A 23988-nucleotide genomic window follows, 5' to 3' on the forward strand; every position below is an offset into this window, starting at 1 on the left:
GCGCGAATTAAAAATTAAAGTATATGCAATTTACTTTAATTTACTTTTCTAAATGAATAGAGTTATAAGATAGAAAATATCACTGTTGTTATCTTCAAGATATTTGAAAATTGAATCGTTTATAGCAAAATTTAAAACAATGGCTAGCTTTTAACCAATCAGAAAATTCCATTTCGACTTTCACTGATATCGCTGGAACGGTTTATCGCACGGGATAAAAAGTATCCTATGTCCTTCTCCTGGCTCTAAACTACCTCCCTGCCAATTTTCAGCTAAATCGGTTCAGCCGTTCTTGAGTTATAAGTGAAGTAACTAACACGACTTTCTTTTATATATATAGATTAAGTATTATATAATACATTTACTCAGAGTACATGACTTTAAATCAAACGATTGTTTTTGATTGGCTTGTATGGTCGTGATGAGCCGATTATTAAGTAGGGCAATGGTGTAAAGTAGAAAAAAAACATTAACTTTAAAGAAGAACATTTTTATTTAAAAAAAGTAACTGAAAGAAAATGATAAAAAATTTATCACTGGTAGTTTATTTGATACTAGTGGGCTGCGCCCCCTGCTCGCTAACGCTCGCCAACCCCCCAAAAATTGCTACTTAATCTTATATGGTTTGCTTCGCAAACCAAGTTCGCTTCGCTCGTTACTAACTTGGGTACATTGCAAATGCACAAAATTCTAAGAATTCAAAACAATCATTCAAATCCATATAAAAACTTTTTTTTAAAAAAATTACATCTTTTTAGTAAATACTAAGTCATTAAAATAAATTTGAATTCAAATAAATGACATGTAATTCGTTAAACCTATTAGATATGTGCTATAGTATAATTCGTGATATAAATCAAAAATCGTCAAGTAAATTCATAATATATAAATTCGTGAAAAAAGCGCTTTCGACAAAATACTACAATAGAGATCTATCGACAAAGACTATTCACTTCTGCCTAGCTTAATAGTATGAAATTGACGCAGCTGATGCTCTCTGGTTATTTCAGTTTCCCTTTTTCAAAAGCGCTCTATGTTGAGCCAGCTCAGCTAGATTTGGTATGTGATATTTTTAGCGGCAATCATGGGTCGATTCGCCGTGTAAGAGAAATAGTAACGTAAACAAAACAAGGCAAACGTTGCCACCGGCGGAACAGAGATACAGCCAAAATTTGGGAGCCACGTATTATATATATTAGATGCCAACCCTCCTTCGGAGCATTTTAAGTCTAACGCTGGCCCAAAATCTTTTAATTTTAATCAAATTCTCATTAGCAGAAAATGACTTAGCTATCAATTATGTTTAGAGTGCAAAAGAAAAAAAAGAAAGAAACAGATATCCTAAATAACTTTTGTTCCTGTGATTATATTTAGCATCAAAAATTAAACAGGAAAATCAAGATGTTTCAAACACTCAAAACAGATGCTCAGCAACACGCAATTGATGAAAGCTAAGCAGTTTCGAAAAAAACAAACAAAAACGAACTAAAAAATTGTGCTTCTAATGAAGAAAAGAAAAAGAAAATTAAACGGAAGGTAAATAAAATAGAAAAACACAAAAAAGGTGATAACCGTGGTAGCCGAGTAGTACGATGGTGGTTTAAAGTTGCAAATCAAAGCAGGATAAATAGCCAATTATAAAGCGAAAATGGTGAAAAACTGGTGTCATTATCAAGGGAATCGTTATTCATATGAATGAAACAAGATTTCACAGCATCAAGATGAGTTGGGAGAAATTCGTCCTCATAGAAATGGTGGTAAGTTCGACGTCATCGAAGTTAAATTTATAACCAAAATACCAATATTTTAACATTGTGTGGCAATAGATGATTTATCGTATTTTAGTATACGGATATATTCGTCATATTCTCGTAAACTGAATTTTCAAATGCTTTAATTCTGACATTCTCATCTGATAAGATAGATTTGTTATAGTTGTGTTATAGTTGTGTTATAATGTCGAAAGCTGTTTGATTAAAATCCAATTCACATTAACTTTTTTTTAATGAAATTTTATTTAGCTTACTTTATCTTCGTCATCAACTGTAAATCATTGCACCAACAGTAATTAGTATATATATGTCACAAAAAAAGCAAAAAAAGATAAGAAGAAAAGAGTGAAACACAAAGAAAATTAATAAGTTTTATTCTTTGCGCACAAGCTGCAAGTATATAGAACTCATAAAAATAGTTAAAAATAGGAAGAAAACATGGAAAATAATAAAGATTAATGAGAAGAGAATAAAAATTATTAAAATAAAAAAATTTTAAGAAATACTTAAAAAAAATTATTTTTAAAAAAATACTAAAAAGCCGGAAAACAAAATAATGAAAAGATATAATCACTTTATTAGCTATCATTATATCCACATCATTATATTATATCATTATGTCCACGAAAAGGAGTGCTTTCTAATATTGCATCAATGTTTTCTAATATTGTATTAATATAGATAAAGCAAAATACATCAATACAATCGTGCGAAAAGCACTAAAAAAATGAAACGGAAATAGAACACATCAAGCAAAAAGTACATACGACATAAAACATATCAAGCAGAAAACAAAAAATAAAATGTAAAGAAAATACAGAACAAAGCAGAAAACTAAATCTACAAAGCGAGCGGTGAATTCAAATGAACTTACACGTACTAGAATCTTTCAAGAATGATTTAAAATATTTTCGTAATAAGATTGATGGATTACAAAATATGAAAAACAGAAGCGCAAATGGAACTTTTATGAAGCGTTCTTACTGCAATACTTAAGTACGTTTGATTTGTTAGTTACCTTGGATTGGCCCAAAAATATATGTGTGCGAGGTAGTTATATTATATCGGATAATTTAAAGTTTATATTTAATAAGATTGAGCCGTGATGGCTTAGGGGATAGAGCGTTCACCTTCCATTGAGATGAACCGGGTACGAATCCCAGCGATTGTTGGCCGATGAAAATTACGCACCCGGTTTGCACCAACCACAGTTGTAATTTGCAATATCAACAGTAGTGTACGGATTATGTGTTAGAATCTCTTTGTCGTTAGGCTAACACGTTTCTTTCCAAGGTTTTTTTTTCGTGGTTTTCCTCTCCATGTAACGCAAATGCGGGTTAATTTCAGCAAAAAAGTCCTTGACGAAGGCAAATTTTCCCCCAATGTTCGATGTAGGAGTTCCCTTGTCTTCTGGATTGGATTTAAGATTACAAATCTACAGCGTTGAACATTAGTAATCGTAAACCCAAAATTCGGTCAGCTGCTCAACGGCAGTTATAAAATAAAATAAAATTAATAAGGTTGATATCTAATTTTGCACTTTTAATGATTTTAGAAAATTAGCATTTATTATTTTTTTTAAAAAAAGAAACATGATTTGCCCGTTTTGCAAAGATTTATAGCCATGGATTTGCACGTGTTAAAAATATTAATTAACAAAGCAGTTTTCATTAAATTTATTAATAATGCATAGAATTAACTCAATGATTTTGCGTAGAACTTAATTACATTAGTTGGGTATGCATGGTTTTTTTTAATCAAATTTTAAAAGACTTTATCTATTTGTTCTTTTGTGTTGAATAATTAAAATATTTAAAATATTTTTAACCAGACACTAAGTTATTATTACTGTTCAAATCCATAAAAATAGGCCCAAAAAGCAATATCCCAAACACACGAAATTAGAAAGACACTTGAAAGATTATAACCTCAAAAATAGTGCTTTCTAATGCTGTATTACTGTAGAGAAGGCAAAATATATCAATACTTTAGTGTAAGGAGCACAAAAGAGAGAAATATTACCTTTTTTAATTTTTAGTATCTTTATTTTTCTATTTTTCTTCCTTCTAATTTCTTTTCGTTTTTAATTTTTTTCCTCTTGTGTTTTTTGCATTTTTATCTTATATCGGGTTTTATTTATTTGCAGCTTATGCGCATTTACTAAAACTTATCAAACCTTAAATTCTTAATTTTTAATTTTTGATTGAAATTTTCTCTTTTCATTCACTATTTGATGCCTCTTCTATCTATCTATCTATTTATTTATCTATATTTATGTCTTTCCCTCTAGACAAAATAATATAGACAAAATAACTACATATTAAATTTTTGACATAGCGCAGATAAGTAGAAAGATAAAACTATTACAAAACACTGAAAGTTTTAACTTATAATAAAATTTCTTTGGATTTCAAAAGAGTCTGCAAAGAATAGATCTGTAAATAAAATGAGAATAACTAATGTTTAACGAGGAAAATTTGATCCTTGAAATTAGATAATTAAGTTAGATAATTAGATAATTCGGAAACAAAATATGTTTTGCACTTCCTTAAAGAAAGTTTTCTTATTCAGAAAAAGTTTTCTTGTTCCTCTACAAATATTCTCAAATAGTTTAAGATGCAGAAAAAAACATTTCTTGTTTCCAATTTCCAAAAAAGGCGTTTTGTTACTGGAAAAGAAAACTTTTATAAGCATAAATAAAAGCATAGTTCCTTATTTACCCAAAATGTTTACCTAGCTAGCTTTTTACATAGCTATAACCAACTTTTGTTAAATTAGTACAATTTTTAGTCTTCAATGATAATGAGAATTGAAAATATAAGTTTTCATGTACGTAAAGAATTGCAACGTTTATTGTTCACAGAAAACCTTTTTGTTTATGTCTAAACTATGCTTTTAAATATTATAAAAACTTTGTCAATGCCAATTTCGTACAATATAACTGAAGGATGCAATTGGGTTGAGGAGACCATAGTTTACTTATTTAGAAAATAAGCAAAATGAATGTCCAACTTTCTAACTAGTAACTTATGCTCAAAAATTAGATTGTTAATTGTTACTTAATTAAGGCAAGTCTTGTCAATAATCTATAGATATATTTCTCTTATGTGGCACCATAAACTCGGGTATTTTTCTGTCTATTGGCAGCATATAGTTATCATTCATTTTGCTAGGTTGTCTTAAGTAATAATTTCAGGAGTGTTACAAATTAGTTATACTTAAAGTATTTATTTCGATTTATTTCGTTAGGTTGTCTTAAGTTATATTGAATAGTTAGTTATACGTAAAGTATTTGTTTAGAATAATGCAGTTTTATAGAAATATAAACTTAGTTACAAAGTCATTATGTAGATATATTTTTGATTCTTTCTAAAATGACCTTGGATATTTTAGATGTTGTAGTGTCACATACTGTTATACTAATTATTGGTGATTGACCTTGCCTTTTTCGAGTAATAGCACACAATTATACTATAAAGTTATTGCTCGAGAGGTGAGTAAGGAAGTAGTGCAGTTTTGGATGAGTTCTCTATCTTATCTCATGACAAAGATGGAATTAATTTGATTACATTTACTGCCTACTATGCGGAATCTTCCCAAACTTACACTAACGATGTTTTGTTATTGCTTCCGAACAGATTTTAAATTGTTATTAAAATTCAATTCATAAAAAACTTATCATGGCCATCTTATCATTCATAAAAAATTTATCATGGACAATATCATGGCTATAATTTGAAAATGGTTAAAATGCAAATCAAAATACTTCCACTCTGGCAAAGTCATGGGCAGCAGTTAGACGGTGAAAAAATTTGATTAATCTATAGTTTTAAAGTAATGAAGATGTTAGAATTGGAGGAGAGATTGAAGAATTAGAATAAAAATAATTATGCTGTGCATTCATCTCGGTTACCATTAACATTTTTATGTTGTATTGGATAATTTTGAGCTATCTGGCCACAAAAGGCAGATAGTATTCATTATTTTTCGTTACATTGGACATAATTCGCTTGTTAAAAAAAACAAATATTTTTAAATAGATAATTGATTCCCAATTCAAAGATACGTTTTCTAGTATTAAATCAAGACTAAATCAATGAATTAAATAAAACTTTTAGCATTACTTTTTTTAAAAACACCTAACGCAAAACACCTAAATTATGCACTAAAAGTAGTCGATAGAATGGAATTTTTAGAATTTTTTTTTTTAATTTTTGACAGATAAAAATTGGCTGGCAGCAGGCGAAAAAGCTATACTGTTGAGAGAAATAGATAAATGTTTCACCGAAAAGCTCGAAAAAGCAAAGACTGGCAAAGAGACGCATACGGATTTCACGAAGATTTCCGTTCGTACAAAAATGATTCGAAGTAAGCTTGGGGTGGTTTTACGACATTTGTGGTTCAACTGTAACCAAGTTCGAGTTAATGGTGGACAACAGGCATGTTTAAAAGAACTGCACATCTATTGAAGCATAGGTACGTGAAAATTAAATTCAATTTCTATACTTTACAAGGTAAGCTTTTAATTATTGCTTCTACCATATAATATTTCCGTTTTGTATGCAAGATGTTTTTAAACAGCAATTCTTGATTGAGCTCGGAATTGTTGTTTAGCTTGTTTAATTCGTTACTTGATTCGCTTTCATTTACTTCTCAAAAACACATACTTTAAAGTGCGTTGTTTTAAGAATCAGCATTGTCATCAGCATTTTCACGATTATTATCGTAAAGTGTAAAATAGTTTTTCGAATGTCAATAACGATGTGATTTTTAACAAACCTAGCCATTATTGTGTTTTAAATGAAATTATAATTTCGATTTTCTCGAATAGGCATTTGATAAAAATAGAAGCTTATAAAATAACGTAAATGCAGTGCTCTTATGAATATTTTAGCAATTTTTTTTTTACTTTCAGTTCAGAACACAGTCTAAAGATGAATTAGTATTCATTGTGAAAAAATCATGCCTTCTTTCTTATTTTGGTATATAATGCTTAACAAAAGTATCCATTACAATGCATTTATTATACATTAAAATTTATAAAAAATTCAAATATTTCATTATATTTCACTGAAAATTTAATTGTTTATTGTTCATTATTGTTTATTTATTGTTGTATTTATTGTTAATTATTGTTACCATCATTTATTGTTTATTGTTGATTATTTTTGTTCATTGTATATAATGACTCAAATGTTAAAAAATTTGTCCCGCACCATCGACAAAAGTGCTCCTGCCAGTTAAAATGAGATTTAAAAGGTATTTGTCAACTTTCTCCCGCAGCTTATTCACTGTGTAAACATCTTTTCGGCAAGAAATTTCCCAGAGTGGATGTTATGATTAGAATTGAGCAAAGCGTATCACTCAAGTGATTCGAATCAATAGAGTTATTTCACTTTGGTAATTGTAATCACTGATTCGGCTCAAAAGTATGCAAAATGGAGGCAACTATCGATATGTTTCAATCACTCAAAAAACAGAAGCCCATTTTCCAGATTTGCTAGACGTGAATGAAAAAAACAAAACAAAAGTGATTTGAAAACGCAAAGTTCACAAAGAAAAATAGAAAACTAAAGGTAAGAAATAAAACTAGTAGTCAGGAGAGAGCAGCCGAGAGAGAAGAAAATGAAAAGAGAAAGAAAAAACATAGTGGCTGAGAGGAGCAAATCAAGATAAAATGCATTTCCAAGCGCTGTGGTGAGGTGGTGAGGAACTAATGTTGTTAACACCGGAATCAGCATTCATACTTATAAAACAAGTTTAAGGGCATTAAGATGGGCTGATGTGACTGTGGTGGAAATAATTTTAACATTATCGAAATTGAACTTAAGCCCAATATTTTAACAATGTGCAGCAATTGAAGATTTTCTAATTCTTGATAATGGACGTGTCTTAAGAAAAAAAGATTGAATCTTTTTCAATGCTGATTCCCTTGCTAACGACATTTTTTCCTCACTATCTCTCCATAACGCGGAGGAATGCATTTTATCCTGATTTGCCTCTCTCGGCCTCTGTGGTATTTCATGCTCTGCTTTTCCTCTTTTTCTCTCTCGGCTACTGTGATTCGTCTCGTTTAATTTCTCACCTATAGTTTTCTATATTTCGACTATTGCGTGCATTTAAATATTTAATAATTTTACATTCACGGCGTCATATAAATGTAATAAAGAACATTACGGGGTGGCACGTGTGATCCACGTCATGAAATTTATATTTCGATAGTTGCCTGATACCACGCGCCTTTTTTTTCCTTCCAATTCCTACTATTAGTTCTCTCTCTCCCTATATATTATATATTTATGTATTTTGTTCTAATTTTTAATCATTAATAAAATACTTTTATTTCATCCACTCAAGTTCAAATATATATTTTTAAACTTGTGATGGATGACACGACACTAGATGTTAACACATTGCTTTCAAATTTAATTCATTAATTAAATAGGGATGAGCCAAAAGAGAAATGGAATTTTCTGATTGGTTAAGCGTTAGTCATTGTTTTAAATTTTACTATAAGCGATTCAGTTTTTTACGTATTTTAAAGATAACATCAGTGATAATTTCTAACTAATAGCTCAATTTGAATTTAATTAATTAGTTTTAGTTTTATATGGGAGAAAAAAATTTAATTATTTAATAAAAAGTAACTAAAATAGAATTTTATAAGGAAGTAAGGGGAAGGGTGATAATCAGGATTATTTAAAAAACTCCAAAATATTTATCTTCTTGAAATAAGAAATTCATTTCGAAAACTTTATTTGAATCTTCAAAAGTAACAAAATTATTTCAATTAAGTTAACAGAACAATGATTACAAAATTGTAATTACATAAATCCTTCCTCTTTTCAGCATTTAAGCATAAAAAATTTTTAATCTGTCTGGCAGACAAAGTTTATAAAGATTGAAAACAACTTATTATACATAATGTTGTTTAGTTAATTTAATGAAAAATGTTTTTATTAATTTATTATGAATTCATGAAATCATGATTTCCACAGTTGATCGATAAATTCATAAAATTTAACACTTAAAAATGTTTCCCAACGTTAAGTTACAGAATTATGTGAAAAAGAAAATGGGATATATATATTTGAAAACATGGATTAACGTTAAACTAAATTCAGTCGAAATAAAAATTAATTTGCAAAATTATACCACTGTTGTGGTGCTCCCAAAGACAATATTGCAGTTAAGCGTTAAACTAAATAATTGGGTTACTTTTAGACCAATAGTTTTTTAAATCTAATTTACATTATAATTTTAAAGAAAATTCAATCTTTCACCGTAAAATTGATCCAAACAAAAGCATAAATTTTGATTCCATCTTTCACTTAAAATTTCGTTAACAGTATAACCTCAAGTTTGGTTCGATGTCTCACTGTAAAATGGATGTAAAGAAAAACCTTGAATTTAGTTCTACAAAAGTAATACCTCTGACAGGATTACACTGGTAGAACTTCGCACCAAATTTCTTATTACATTAGTTGCAGCTAAATTGGCACCCATTAATTGGTGAAACGTTGAACCTTATTTTTAACAGCGTACAAAGAATAAAAATGAAGTTATGAAGTAATAAACTTAATGATAAAGTTATAATAGAATGAAATTAAGGTTTAAGATCTTAAATTATAATTTCAGATTAAATTTTGATTTTTTTTCTTGAACTTAATGAAATTATCACGAATATTTCAATATAATTTTCGAAATCATTCTTTAGCATAAATTGTGATCTTTTTTTTTGCAAGTAGATACTAATGAGATTTCTTCATCCATCAAAACTATGAGATTTAGTTTTAATTTGATAATAAACAAAAGCAGTTAAATTTAGATTTAAAGTTTTTCTTATTTATTAGAGAATATCCGTTTTTCCGTTGATGTACTGTTATTATACACTTAGAATCGAGGGTCCCAAAATTGGCGGACAATATGAAAAACTCACTAAAAGAAAGGGGAAAATATAAAAGCATGCTGTTTGCTACCTAACGCAAGCATAAACAATTTTCTAACTAAAACCTATAGTTAGTTACAGTTTGTGAAGAGATGGCATTGCTATATGAGCAAAGCTTTAAGACAATGCAATTGAAATAATCCCGATTTGCCGAAAAATGTGAAAAAATTATCAAACATAAACAATATTTTTTGGGAAATAATCTGACAGAGATTTCTAAATGTTCGAAGTTCTCATTGTATTCCATGTAAATAATTTCAGTAATTAAATGAGATTTTTGCATTTACAGAACGCAAGAAAAAGACAACGGACTGACCCGAATAATTACATTTTAAATATCATGAGTTGTCGCTAGCAACAGCATTATGCCAGAAGATCCTTTGTACAGTANATTTTAAATCAAGTATTATATTCCATTGGGATTGAGAAATATATACATATATTCCATAGGGAGATTGCGTAAACAGGAAAAGTGTGTTTTATGAAAAACCTTTAATGAAAAAAAACAATAACCAAAGTTTCTAAAAAAAATTGAAAAAGCACCTATACATTTTTGGATTTTTTTATGGAAAATCACGAGAGCTTTGGTTAACATACCTTTTGTTAACATGTTCTGCATACCAAGTTTCATTTTGAATATGCAGACTTCAACATACTTTTGAAAACTTGAAAATAATTGTAAAACTTTGTTAAACTAATCACTAAAAACTCTTTCCTCAATTGAAATGAAATGTGTTTCATGTTCAAAAAGAGTTCGAAATATACTGTAAATGATCAAATGACGAGAAAGCAGGAAGAAATATTAATATTGAAAGGAAATGTTTCAAAACTTTAAAAAAATTTTTTTATTAAATATTATTTTAAGATTTATTCCACATATCGTCATCGCTTTGTTCTCCACCACTTACCTTAAAAGCCTTTTCCAGTGTTCTCATCCTACGGGAATATTGATTTAGTAATAAAGAAGAATTTAACACCAACTTCTTCATGAATATTAATTTTGCGATGGCACCTTTTACAAATGACTTCTTGATATGCCTTCTAGGTAATGTATACCTTAAGGAGAATTTCAAGATGAGTGTTCCTTTTTAAGTTTAAAGTTTAAAAAATAAAATAAAAACTTTTTCGTTATCTGCTACTGTATTAAATGACAGCATATATTTATCTACTACTGTATTAACAGACAACATATATTAATCTACAGACGCATTGAACATTCCGTTTTTAGAAAAGCTTATAAGGAATGGAAGTTCCTCAAGAGTGATAAATGCATTTTTTAGAACATTATAGTTTTTTTCAAGTCTAAGTTGAATGAAGTCTAAATTAAATGAAGACATTTTTTGAAAATAAATATGCTGGTTTATAATTTATTTGCTAATGGCATTTATAAATGGCACCACTATAACTCCAATATCGATTGCCTAACGAAAAGCCTAGCACCAATTTGCATAATTTATTTGAGTTTATGTTACTGTTAAAGCTCAAAAGCCGTTAATATGTACATCACCTAAATTATCTGCAAATTAATTAGGTTAATTTGTTATAATTGTTAATCAAGCAGCTGTGCACCTGTAAAAGCCGAGAAAACTAATCGGTCTATCTCATGACAGACAGACAGACGGAGTTACGAGTCCCAACATCGGTTCCGAAATATATTCTCCAATCCCTTCAATACAGGAAGGGTTTCCAGTCTCCTGTATTTAAGAATTTGTGACCCTGGACTGTTAGAATACGATTATCTCATTTACACATAAATGACACCACCATAACTCCAATACCAATTACCTAACGAAGAGCTTAGCACCAACGTCCTGCTAAATTTATTTTTCACGGTTTTGAAAGCATGCTAATTGTAAATGGTGAAAAAAACTTATAGTGTTTTTTCATGGTTTTTCAATAATTAATTAATTTATGCACTTGAACGGCAACATTGACATCAAGGCCTCTTCGACTAGGTGTTCTTGTATTCTTGTTTAAAGAACCCCCTAATATACGCATATGTATGAAGAGCTTGGAGAAGTACAATTATAAGCATCATTTTCAAAATTTTCAATACCACTTCTGGTGAAAAAGTTAAAATTTCCCAAATGGTCATAAATTCTAGTTACTTTGTATCATTCAGGTATTTTTCATAAGCTTTCAAAGCACCTATCTGGATACAATATTAAAAACACTTTGATGGAAAGCAATGTTCAAAATTTTTAAATTTAAATTGTTTATTTGTTCATGTTCGAATTTTAGCTGTTAGTTTGTTTTTATTTTCAAGGCTCTGCCGGCTGCACGCGTTATAATCGGACAGATACTCTATAGATACTAGTACTCTATCTAAATCATATGTTTGTTTCTTCTATTTTTTTGTGATTTAAATTGTGTGTAGTGAACAGTAAATGGTTTTGAAAAGACATAAAGAGAAACATATCCTTGATAGTGCTGAAAACAAATAAATATTTTTATGCTTTGTTGCTATTGAATCTGAAATAATCAATGAAATTTCATAAAAGGAAATATTTAAGAATCAAATACTTACACATCACTTCGAGAGGTATAAAGTTGATCTTCAAGGGATTCAATAGCCATCCACTTTATTGGAACTTTCCCCTGTAACAAAATTATATATTTTTAAAAATAAATTATTTATTAATTTATAATTGAGTTAACGAATTTTAGACATCCTTATACACTATCTACCAATAAGTATTTGGACACCTATGCAAATGACTATATCTGCGGTCCTGAGATACGTCACGTCCTCTGCTGATATATATCGTGTAGGGAACAACATCGGCATTAGTGCCATGGAAGATACCTACTGCACTATTTTGGATGACAATGTGCTTTTTACGTTGTAGCAGTTTTACGGGGTGAACCCCTGTTACTTCCAGAGCGACAATACCAGCTGTCATGTTGTGAGGGTCACCAAGGCTTGGTATGGTGCCAATGGGGTTAATCGAAGGGACTGGCCTGCCCGAGCCCAGACCTGAACCCTATCGAGAACCCTTAGGACGAGTTGGATCGGCGAATTAAGGGGTGTACTACCCTTCCAAAATCAGGGAAGGAATTTACAGGTCGTCTCAAAGCCGAGTGGAAGAAAATACCACTATCCGTCACACTAGGACTTGTGGAAAGTATGCCCCGGAGGGTTCACGCTGTAATTGCCTCTCGTGGAGGCTTTGCCCACTATTGATTATGAATAAAGTTTGCTTTTCTTTTTAATCACACGTGTCCAAATACTTATTGGTAGAGAGTGTAGTTATGACCTAATTTATGCTGCATATCAGTGATATTTCAACGTACCTTCGAATATAATAAAACTACATACATCGGTTCCAAGCAAAAAGTTTTTAGTTTTTGTGACAAAAAACGACTATAGTAAAACAACAAACAATGCTTCATGCATTGTAAGAAACTATTCATTTAACTCGTTACTGTCATAAGCTGAAAAATATGATTAACAATGTACACAAAATTTGCTGCTAGAAAAACTGGACGCACGTTTTTTTGGGTGGATTTTAAATCAAGTATTTATACATTAATTGAAGATACGAATAATAGCAACTTTGAAGTAAAAAAAATTCCTTTGAACTTAGCTTTGAAAAGCATAATATAAATAGTTTAAAAATTGCTCATATAGAAATTTTGAGGAAATTTACAAAGAAAGATTTCAAAACAATATTACTTTTTTACAGTTTTTAGATAAAAATAAAACATTTTTGGTTCTATTATTTTTTAAATATAAATTTAATTGTCTAAGAATGACCATTAAATACATTTCAAAATACAATTAATTTTGAATTATTAAAAGTATTATTTGCAATTACCTTGCTTCTTTTTAAATAAGTTTCCCCTTCGTACACGTCTCTTGATAGACCAAAGTCCGAAATTTTGACAACTTTTTGTTTTGCCAGCAAAATATTTCGAGTTGCCAAATCTCTATGAACAAGCTAAAAGAGAAACATATGTAACATTTCATTATTCTCGCATTCATTTTCATTTTAGTATTCTCATCACAATTTTACAATATTTGGGTACTAAATGGGTTTTGTATGATATGATCTATTTTCATAAAAGTCTACATGAATAGCCGTTCTTCGCACAAGGTGAGTTAAAAAAAAAATCAATAAAACAGTAACGAGAAACACAAAGTAATCATACTCAAAACCGAAAGGCATATACCGACACGATTAAAGAGCTTGATGGAAGAACCAGATGAATGACATTTTCAGGGGCATGAATGAATTAGATAAAATAATATAAAGTGGTTGCGTCAATATGGGTATGTTTAATGTAACAGAACTGTTTTTGCTCTCACTTTTATCTTAACATAACTAATCCATATTAGTTTATAGAATGCCTGCACAACTTTTATTTTAATTAGGCAGTGGTAAATAAAATAAAGTTAAGAATTATTTGTCCCACCTTCTAATAAATTGGTAATAAAATAATTCGGATACAACTTCTTTCTTCGTTCTAAAAATGTCACTTACCTGACTCTTCCACTAAGTTTTTAATTAATATAGCCTTTTTATTTTATATTATATGTTGTAATCTTTGGTGGCTTTAGGTTATTGAAAAAAGTGAAGATCGTTTGCAATTCATACCATTGGAATAAAGATAAAATGTATTTAGCATACTTGGCGTGATGCTATTGCTCACGGCTGATTCGTGATAGTTGAAATTTGCCACTATTAAGTGATTTTTTGCAGGTACATATTCCTTTCGAGGGCCGTAAAATGCTTAAATCGAAAGAATCGGTATTAAAACTGCTTAATATTGCTGCAGTTTTAATAATCATCAAATATATCAATAGAATATTTTATATCTCTATTAATATATTTGGTACTTATTACATAATCCCTCAATATTTGAGTTTATACATATGTCAGTGGCAGCAAACTGAAGTCCAATTTCTTTTTAAAAAAAATTTAAGATATTAGAACTTCATTAGGATTTTGAACCATTTCTCTATCTGACCTTTAATTTACTGTTAAAATATCTATAGATAGTGATGGAAAAAAATTCATTAAGATATTATTAATACACTATCTTAGATACCAATGGAAAAATATTTTCTGAAACTAGGAAAAACCAGTTGTAGAATTCTTATCATAACCAATTCGCCAATTACCATAGTACTAGTAGTACATAGTACCGTCAGTGATACATATGAATTAAGCGTCATCTGTGAATGGTGATTTTTTACGGTTTTGTTTAACGAATTTCCCCTTAATCTTTCCTTCATGAGCTTGGCTTTTTAGCAAATAGCTTATTTTATTTCAATTAATACACTTTATCAATATTAATTAAGCATTAGTGTCAATGATAATATGCAGATTTTTCACGGTTACCCAAAATGCGAATAAGTATCTTTTCTCCTTATTTTTGCTTTTTAGTTCAAAAATTATTTTTTTTTCAACTAATGCATATTACCAGCATTAATTAAGCATTGTCGTCATTGATAGTATGAGGATTTCTTACTGTTCTTCTATTCAAATAAATACCTTTGCTCCATTTCTCTTTTGCTTTCTAGTACATGGCTAATTTCTTTTATTTCAATTTGCATAGATTATCTTAATTAAGCATCATTGGCGTAATTAGGCCCCATTGGCGTAATTAGGCCTCATTGGCGTCGATTTTTTGTGTTTCTCCTAAGCAATTTAGTACCACTTTTTGCTTTTGAATACATAAATATATTTTTTCTATACCATTACCTTTGGTTTTAAATAAGTAATTATTTAGAAACACGTTTAAAAGAATTAACATAAATAAACGTGTGGTGCCAGACAAAGCATAAATTTGGTGACGTAGACCATGTGTGCTACCAGGTAATGTTCATTGAATTTATCTGACATAGCGAATATAAAATAATTAAATACTACGTGCTATAAACTATTTTTTGATCAAATAGAGCTACAAGCTTGCAATTATCCCTGATGTTATCTTTAAAATATGCGACAAAAGAATCGTTAAATTTAAAACAATGCGAAACGCTTAGCCAATCAGAAAATTCCATTTCGTTTTTCTCTCATCTGTCTCAAACGGTTCGTCGCAGAATGTTCTAATGTTGGCAGTGACCTTCCTCGTGCTTTGAACTATCCGTATGCCAAGTTTCATAGTTTTCGGTAGGATGGTTTAGAAGTCTATAAAGAACACACACATCACCAGACCTTCATTTTTATATACATATCGAAGATAAAAATATTTTTTATCTTATAAATAAATTAAGAGGAAAAACCTTAGTTCTAATTAACAGATTAAAAATTAAGTTTCAACTCAATCTTCAGGTTAAGTTTTAATGTAAATTTCAGTCTGGATAGTGTTTATATGCAAATTTCGGGTTGAATAGGGTTTATATGTAAATTTAGGGTTGAATTAGGGTTTATATGTGGATTTCAATTATCATCCTTCTTAAATTTAATAAATATGCCATTCCTTTAGCAATCTGCCAAATGAATGAATATAGTTGAATATGTATAAGTTGAGTATCTATGAGTATAGTTCATATATGAGAATATTGAGTTTATAATAAAATCAATATTATAAACTCAGTATCACATAAAAGATTAAATTTCTTAGGGAAGATATATTTTTAATTGATTGCTTTTTTAAAAGATATGAGTTTTTACGCAGAAAAGGCTTCATATAGATAATTATCATACTTTTAAATCTGATAAATATGCCATTCCTTTGGCAATCTGCCAGGCAAACGAGAGTTGCTCTTTGTGAAAATAGCTGTGCCGAGGTTCGTGCCTGGATCTCTCACAAGGATATCGATAATAATTTCCTAGCAATTCTACATTTTCTGGTTTAGTATGGCCCATGTCGTTAGATCTGCAACAGCTGTTATAGCGACGGTGTTTCCTTAGGTAATTTTTTAAGCATCCCATTTCTGCATACTCAACAATAAGCAAGAACTCTCCGTCTGTAAGAAAAGAAATAGTTTATTACGGAATTATAGATAGTTTAATATCAACTTAAAATAAAATAAGTAAAAAAAAGCTTACAGATCAAATATAGGTGGATTTAAAACAAACATTTTTTAAATTTATAGTTTATTGGCAAGCTGTTAATAGGAACTTCTCACTAAATTAAAGCTACATTTTTTTAAAAATTTTTACATTTCTTAACAACTAATGAGGCTGTCTTGGCTTGTACTAAAAAGGAGAATTACAGAGTTCTATAATGGGGTTTGAAGAAGAAGGGATTTTATATACTCATTTATGAATTTTTTTTTAATAAAACACTGTAAAAAATTATCCCGAGACTCCTAAAAATGTAACATGATGGAAAAATTAATTACATAAAAACAGCAGTCGGGAAATTTATTTGCATCAAAGTTTCGGAACTAGTTACAAAACTCGTTAACAGATCGCACTGCTGTTGCATAAACAATGTTTTTTCTCATTTATTATATTATTTCAACCGAAATAATTGTACGGATGGCTGCCTAATAATTTTAACTTCAGAGTGTGCCAATAGTTGCTTCAAATTTTGTTTATTTTTAAAACATTGTTTTATGTCTTTCCTTCAGTTAGCAGAGCCATCTGTGAACGGATTTCATGACTAACTTGGAGTATCCATGAGAATAAATTACTTTGTTCCATAGCAGAACTCGAAAAACCATGCGTTTTTATCAACTACTGATTAAATTTTTAAATCAGCAGTCATTTTTTCGGGACGCGCGGTATCTAATTTAATGAAAATATGGCATGAAAGTATAATAACAATGAAAGACGGACAATAATTAAATTCGAATATTTGCAAATAAAAGTTAGATAAATGTTTGACATTTCTTAAAAAATATTCACTTGAATATTTATCAGATATAGTACATTATATAGTTTTAACATAAGCAAATAATGCGCCTTCCTTAAACTAATATAGATGTATTTAAGACTTAATTTAAACCGAATCATAAATGAGTTGACTCTAAAAGCATCATTCATTTAGATATCTATTACTTAAAGAATGGACAAAGAAAATCGATATATTCCTAACCTCTTAGGAAAAGATATTCATTTCTCGCCCGGATGTCTAACATTGACTTCCTTGCTAAATCGAGAGAATATCTTACGCTCTGTAATACTCATCGTCTATGGATATACGCAATTATGCTTGGAACTTATCTATTCATTGCGCTTTGGCTAACTCATATATCGATGAATAACTGAAGCATATCATAAGTCAAGCTTTATGCTCTATTTAGCAAATAATCAGACGGACAAAAGAGGACTTATCGAAATATCTATATGAAGATCTTCATTGATATTGATAGCTGCTTTTGTGTTACTACATTTAATCCAACAATTCTAATTTAGATTTATAGCACGAAACTTTAAATGTTAAAGGACAAAAAGTGTTAAAATTGCTTTTTATGAAAATTATGTAAAAAGCATAAATAATCGGTAATATATGGGTAGTTTCTAACTGGCGCAGTAGTCAAACTTTAGCGATGACGCGATAGTTAACAGCATTGAGCTTTATGTGGACACCAAAAAACTCTGTAATTTTTACTAAAATAACAAAATTAGAAATTAGTCATAAAATGTGTTTTTACAATATGTGAAAAATTTGGTAATTTTATCATGATATCCTAGAGCATGACATCAAAAAAATTTATTCGGTTAGATTTCAGTTTTGTATTTGTTACTAAATGTGTGGTAAAAAGAAACTTTAATTTTGATAACCAGAATTTCCAGTAAACAGTTGAATGAAAAAACTACCAAATGAATTGCATAATTCCTTATATTTTGGTTTTATTAACTAGAATTCTAATTATTTTTAAAGGAAATGTTATTACCGTACGATGTACCCATGTACAATGATTTTACAAGAATTATTTTCTCTGTGTGTGGTTACATTCTAAGTGGCAGATGGAATACTCGATTGATTGGCACAGATTGAAGACTTGATTGATTGGCATAAATTGATTTGTACCAGCTCATCTGGGAAATATAGGTGGCAAAGTGTTCAATCCTGTCCACATTGCTACCATCATGTTGCTGGTAACGAAATTGTGGAGCCTCAACCTTCGTGGTTCCTCCGGCTTAAAATAAGCTGTTGCAGGAATGTTGTATCATACATTATAAATAGTAAAAATAGTAGAAACTATTTCTACTATTTATAATGTTGTAGAAACTTCAGAATAGTAGAATAGTAGAAACTTCAGTATAGTAGAAACTTCAGAAATGAAATAAAGAAACAGTTTTTGAACTGTGCCTAAAGGCGTTTATGGATGTCAAGACACAGGATTGGTTCTTTGTCTCGGTGCTGGCTGCTGATGTTGCTTATTTTGAATGCCGGTGTAGCTTTTTTTCTTTATAAGCGATTTCACGTTATGAATCAGTTATAAAGATTGCTAAAATGGCTGAAATGCTAACCAGTGTAGTCTTGTGAATCAACTAACGTTGACGCATTCGTTTATTAAACCCATGTTTTACAGTATTACACAAACCTCCTAAAATTAGTACACATCCGGTTCTGCAAATCAAGTTTTCTGAGTACAATAATAAAGAAAACTAACTTATTAAACTTCCTAGAGCACATCTGCTTTTTTTTTTAAAAAAATTGTTCTTTAAATGTTTTTTTCCTACGTCATTAATAAACAACAACTTTTCGCAAAAAAAAAAAAATATTTTAGCTAATGAGAACTTTTATTCATTGGTACTAAGTTCTGTGCAACGAATTAGATTTCCTGAATAGAGCGGGAGCATCAAAAGCTCGATAATTTGTGCCGAGGCACTTTTGTAACTCATTTGAACTGAAAGCTCAAATGAAAAAAAGTCTGTTATGGATGTCACTGCACTAGAATAAATTGAATTTCTTAGAATATTAAAACCATTTTTTTTCATTTGAATTCAAAGCTGTTTGAATTAAAAAAGGAATATTTATGTTATTGGAGTTTTAATTAATCATATTTTATTAAAAAATAAAAATTTAAAACAGAAAATGCAAGAGGTATTCCAAATCGGTGTGAGTTTTAACATGTAACTTTTTTCATTGTTTGATAATTTCATTTTCAATGTTGCTTCATCTTAAAAACAACATATAGTAGCTTCAATCTTATGCTATTCAAACTTATTATGCATGCAAAGGTATTTTAACTTTTTTATGCTTCGAAAAACTAAAAATTTTAGTTTTTTTTTACAACTAAACAATTTTATTTCTTATATTATATGAGTTTCTTTAGATGTTTTATGTAAAAAAATGAAATAAGTAAAATTATGTTCTGATATTTAATATCCTTTATAATTTTTTTTTTAAAAAAAAATGATAAGACAATACATTTTTTGTTCACCCTTTCTATAAAATATTTTTCCCTTCCTTTTAAAATATAACTTAACAAATAAGACGGAAATCTAAGTCTTATTTGAAAATGTTTCATTTTTTCATAAAGCAAATCTGAAACCAATAAATTACTTAATTTATACTTTTATTAGAGTTCCTAAATGCTTGAAATTTCGTGAAACCGTTAATATTTTATAGTTTTTAATTAATAAAACAATAAGATATCAAAAAAATTGAATTGCGGAAAAACAAAAAGAAGAAAACTATAAAGTGACTCAGCATTTATAATTGCTTTATAATTTACGCAGCAGCACAATTCAAGTAAACACAGAATTTTTTATACAAAATTCTATGGTTTTTGACTTTTATTTTGAATTTTTTATACAAAATTCTATGGATAGTAACCACACGATATTTACATCGTATGATTACTATGGACTTGTATGGACTTGTATCGTATGGTTACGATTGTATGGACTTGATCAATAATACAAACTTAAAAATTTACATCATATGACTAGATCAATAAAACAAACTGAAAAAATACTATCGAAATAAATCAAATTTTACAAACTTTTTTCTACTGTTGCTCCTAGGAGTCTCACAATGTTTGGATGGGAAATTTCTTTCAAAAGCAAGAACTCCGTGAAAAGATCTTGTCTTTCAGCAACCCCACCATTTTCTAAAAAAAAACAGTTTCATTTCTTTACTCATTTAAAATTTCCGATCTTCTACATTTTAAAATGTTTATAAATTTGTACCACATTAATCAGGAAAGTAGGTAGACAATTAAACAAATGGATTGTATATTATTAAGTACTAAAAACAATTTTTGTTTTTAAGAGTTATGTGCATCATTTATAATCGATTTTAGTAAATTGAAGATTTTCCATACTTGTACCTATGTATGTTTCTTATATTTTCAGAATAGTGCTGGAATTCTAAAATCCGGATAACGGGTGTAAAGACAGCAGTTTTAAAAATTGTTTGAAGTTTTTATTAGTTTTTTAATTAAGTTTGCTATAGTAAAAACAGTTTTTTGTGTTTTTTTGTGATTTTTCTACACTTCTAAACCCATTGCGTTCAAACGAATCGTTTCAATTCTTATGTGTATAATGTATCCTAATGTGTTTTCCCTTTTATTAAAATATTTAAATTTCTCTAATGGAAATTTTTTCAATTTTTCGTAAAGTTTGCGATGTTTACCACTTTTGATGTTTTAAATTTACGATTTACAAAAATATATTATGCATGTAAACTTGGAATTATAAAAAAAATAGAACTATTCCTTCTATATCATTTAAAATGCGAATGGCTAAAAATATTAAATTACATAGTTTATTTAGATTTCTTAATGCAAGCAAAAAGTATCTCTCTCAACAAAAAAGTAAAGTACTCAACGAAGTGTAAGGAAAAATGATATTTCAACCAATCTTTGATCTACCCTCCGGTTAGACGTCATTGTCATCATCTGTCTTAAAAGTTTCTTTATTATTAAATTGATATTTAATGCATTATTAATACTGTCACTGTAATAGAGTTAACAAATAATAAACTGTTTCCGATTTGGTGTTAATGACAGCGTAATATATTTCGCTGTTCTTTATTTATCAAAGAAATTACTTTTATATACATTACTTTTATCTTTTCATAACTTCTTGGCTTAAATCAAATACTTGAGTATTTTATAACGTTAAAGCACGTAACACAATTTTCATTAAAACATTTTCCGTTTGAAATAAGCTAAAAATATATTGTTTTCTGTTTAGTAGCAGTAATTGTTCATCTTTTTTACCTCAAAAAAACAGATTGCTTAGAAAAAATATTTTTGACTATTCATCAAAATTTATTTTCCATTTATTTTTCTGCATTTACACAAAATTTTATTCAATTTATCTTTTGCAGTTTCACACAGTTTAAAGCAATGGATTTTAGATTGTCCTAGAATCCAACGAGATCATATACTCCCATATTTGAATATTTTTGTTCTTATTCCAAAATTGCTTTTTTTTCTCTCACCTTTTAGCATTTTAACGGCAACTGTGGTATAGCCCTTATTACCGGCTATATTCCATGCCTCTGCTCTCATTACTTTACCAAATTCACCTTCTCCCAACAGACAAGTGAACTGTAGTTTGTTTTTTGGGAACTCCCACTTTGTTTCAATCTGTGAAAAAAAGAGAAAAAATACAAAATACAAATCTTACATTCGATCAAAATCCTAAGTATTAAGTAAGCATAGTTTTGAATAACTGAAGGATATCTGGCAGTTAGGGGAGATTTCCGTATCTTAATCTGTGGTAGAAAAAATGCCAAGTCTTGGCAACTCCCGGGCAGCTTCCCACAAGACACTAAAAAAAACATTACATAAAGGGGCTAACTCAAAGGGTATAACTCGTAGTTTCCCCTGAGCAAACAGCTTCATGTTTTTCGTTTTCAATTTTTTCCGTCTAAAATCAATTTGGCACCTTGGCAATTATAGTTGACCTGCAGATCACAATACGGAAATCTTCCCGTCAGTCATTTTTGCAGGGTCTTTTTGTACTACAGTCTACAAAGTTTCATGGCAATTAGCCTTTTAGCCTGCTATGCCTTTTTATATAAAGTAGAATTTCAAATATTTCAGGATTTAAAATCGTAAAGTGAAAAAGCAAGACAATGCGCAAGTTTAAACTCATATTACTAAAATGAGAGTGGATCTGTTATTAAAAACTCAGTGCAACATATCCTAAAATTTAAAATTATACGCTAATTATCGCAATAAGGTTTTCATGATAATAAAAAAAAATTATTAACTTTGTTAAAATCAAACTGTGAATTTATTTGCTATTATTAACTGTACGAGCCAATGAATTTTATCTGTCAAGATTTTACTCAAAAACGAAACGAATTTTAACTGTTATAAACCTCTTTCACTTCTATGAGCAACATATTTAAATACACAGATCTGAAAAGAAAAAAATTCTTTTTGAAGCAGAAAATAAATTTTAAAAAAAAACTTAGCTTAATAGCGCTGTTCACGAGCTTTGTTTTTCCCATGCCCACCTAGGGAATGACCTTTCATCAATAGAGGCATCTGAAGAGCCGATTTGTTAGCCACTCTTTCAGGGGCACCATATAATCTGGGACAACGTTGCTCCCACAGTAAGGACAGAAAGTACAGAGATTGAAAGAACACCCATGCTTTGGCTGGGATTTGAACACAGAACTTTTTTGATGCAAGGCCAGTTCCCTTACTCCTACACTAGTCCGGTCGGCCTGTTCAAAAACTAAAATACAGCATGATCGAGTCAATGAGTAGTTACGTTAAGAAGTTGCTTCACATTCATATGGCATGTTTAATTGGATAATTGCACTTCAAGATGAGGAAGAAATTACAGATACCCACACAAGTGAATTATGAGATCAGTACCAGCTGATCGTTTATAAGCAAAATGGTGCATTTAATTTGAGCTATGTTTCTGTACATAAGTTAGAATGTTAATTAATGTGAAATTAATTAAATGCACCGTATCACACTTAAAATTTGCTGAAATATAAACTGTTCTTGTATACATCTTTTACTTAACTTAGATTTTTTATTTGTTTGTATATTTTATTGTAAACGTGATGCATTTCTGTTTTGTGTACCTGGCAGCTTCGATGCATAAATAGCTTATTTATGTTCTACGTGGCTTCATGCCTGTCCTTGGGTTAAGTAAGAAATATATGATGAAAGAATTGAAATCTTTGTGAAAGAATCTTTAGTTAAGAATATAGAATGTATCACTTAAAATAATTGATATCTGACGGGGTACGTTTATTCGAAATAGAAAGGAAGGAACACTTGTTAACGTAAACAAAGCCACCTTTCAACAACCAATCAGGCTCGAGATACCGTTTTATTTTACCTTTTCGTTGTGGATGAAGTAGTTGCTACTGCAATTTTCTTTTCTTTTCTCAATATTTAGAACCATGATTTAAGACCTAAGTTATCTAGGACTT

General features: G+C 29.5%; 1 protein-coding gene across 1 annotated transcript in view; it reads right to left on the reverse strand.

The window, feature by feature from the left end:
* The window catches only part of LOC107449160 (proto-oncogene tyrosine-protein kinase receptor Ret), a 163300-nt gene that overhangs the window by 6660 nt on the left and 132652 nt on the right, over positions 1–23988 (reverse strand). The window contains exons 13-17 of the mRNA XM_043049729.2: positions 22024–22171; positions 20579–20686; positions 16377–16639; positions 13539–13661; positions 12248–12318 (exon numbers count right to left, since the gene is read on the reverse strand). Of these exons, the coding sequence (XP_042905663.2) occupies positions 12248–12318; positions 13539–13661; positions 16377–16639; positions 20579–20686; positions 22024–22171 (713 nt within the window). The remainder of the gene's footprint in view (positions 1–12247; positions 12319–13538; positions 13662–16376; positions 16640–20578; positions 20687–22023; positions 22172–23988) is intronic.

Source organism: Parasteatoda tepidariorum, chromosome 3 (genome assembly GCF_043381705.1).
Source record: "Parasteatoda tepidariorum isolate YZ-2023 chromosome 3, CAS_Ptep_4.0, whole genome shotgun sequence".
Classification (NCBI taxonomy): Eukaryota; Metazoa; Arthropoda; class Arachnida; order Araneae; family Theridiidae; genus Parasteatoda; species Parasteatoda tepidariorum.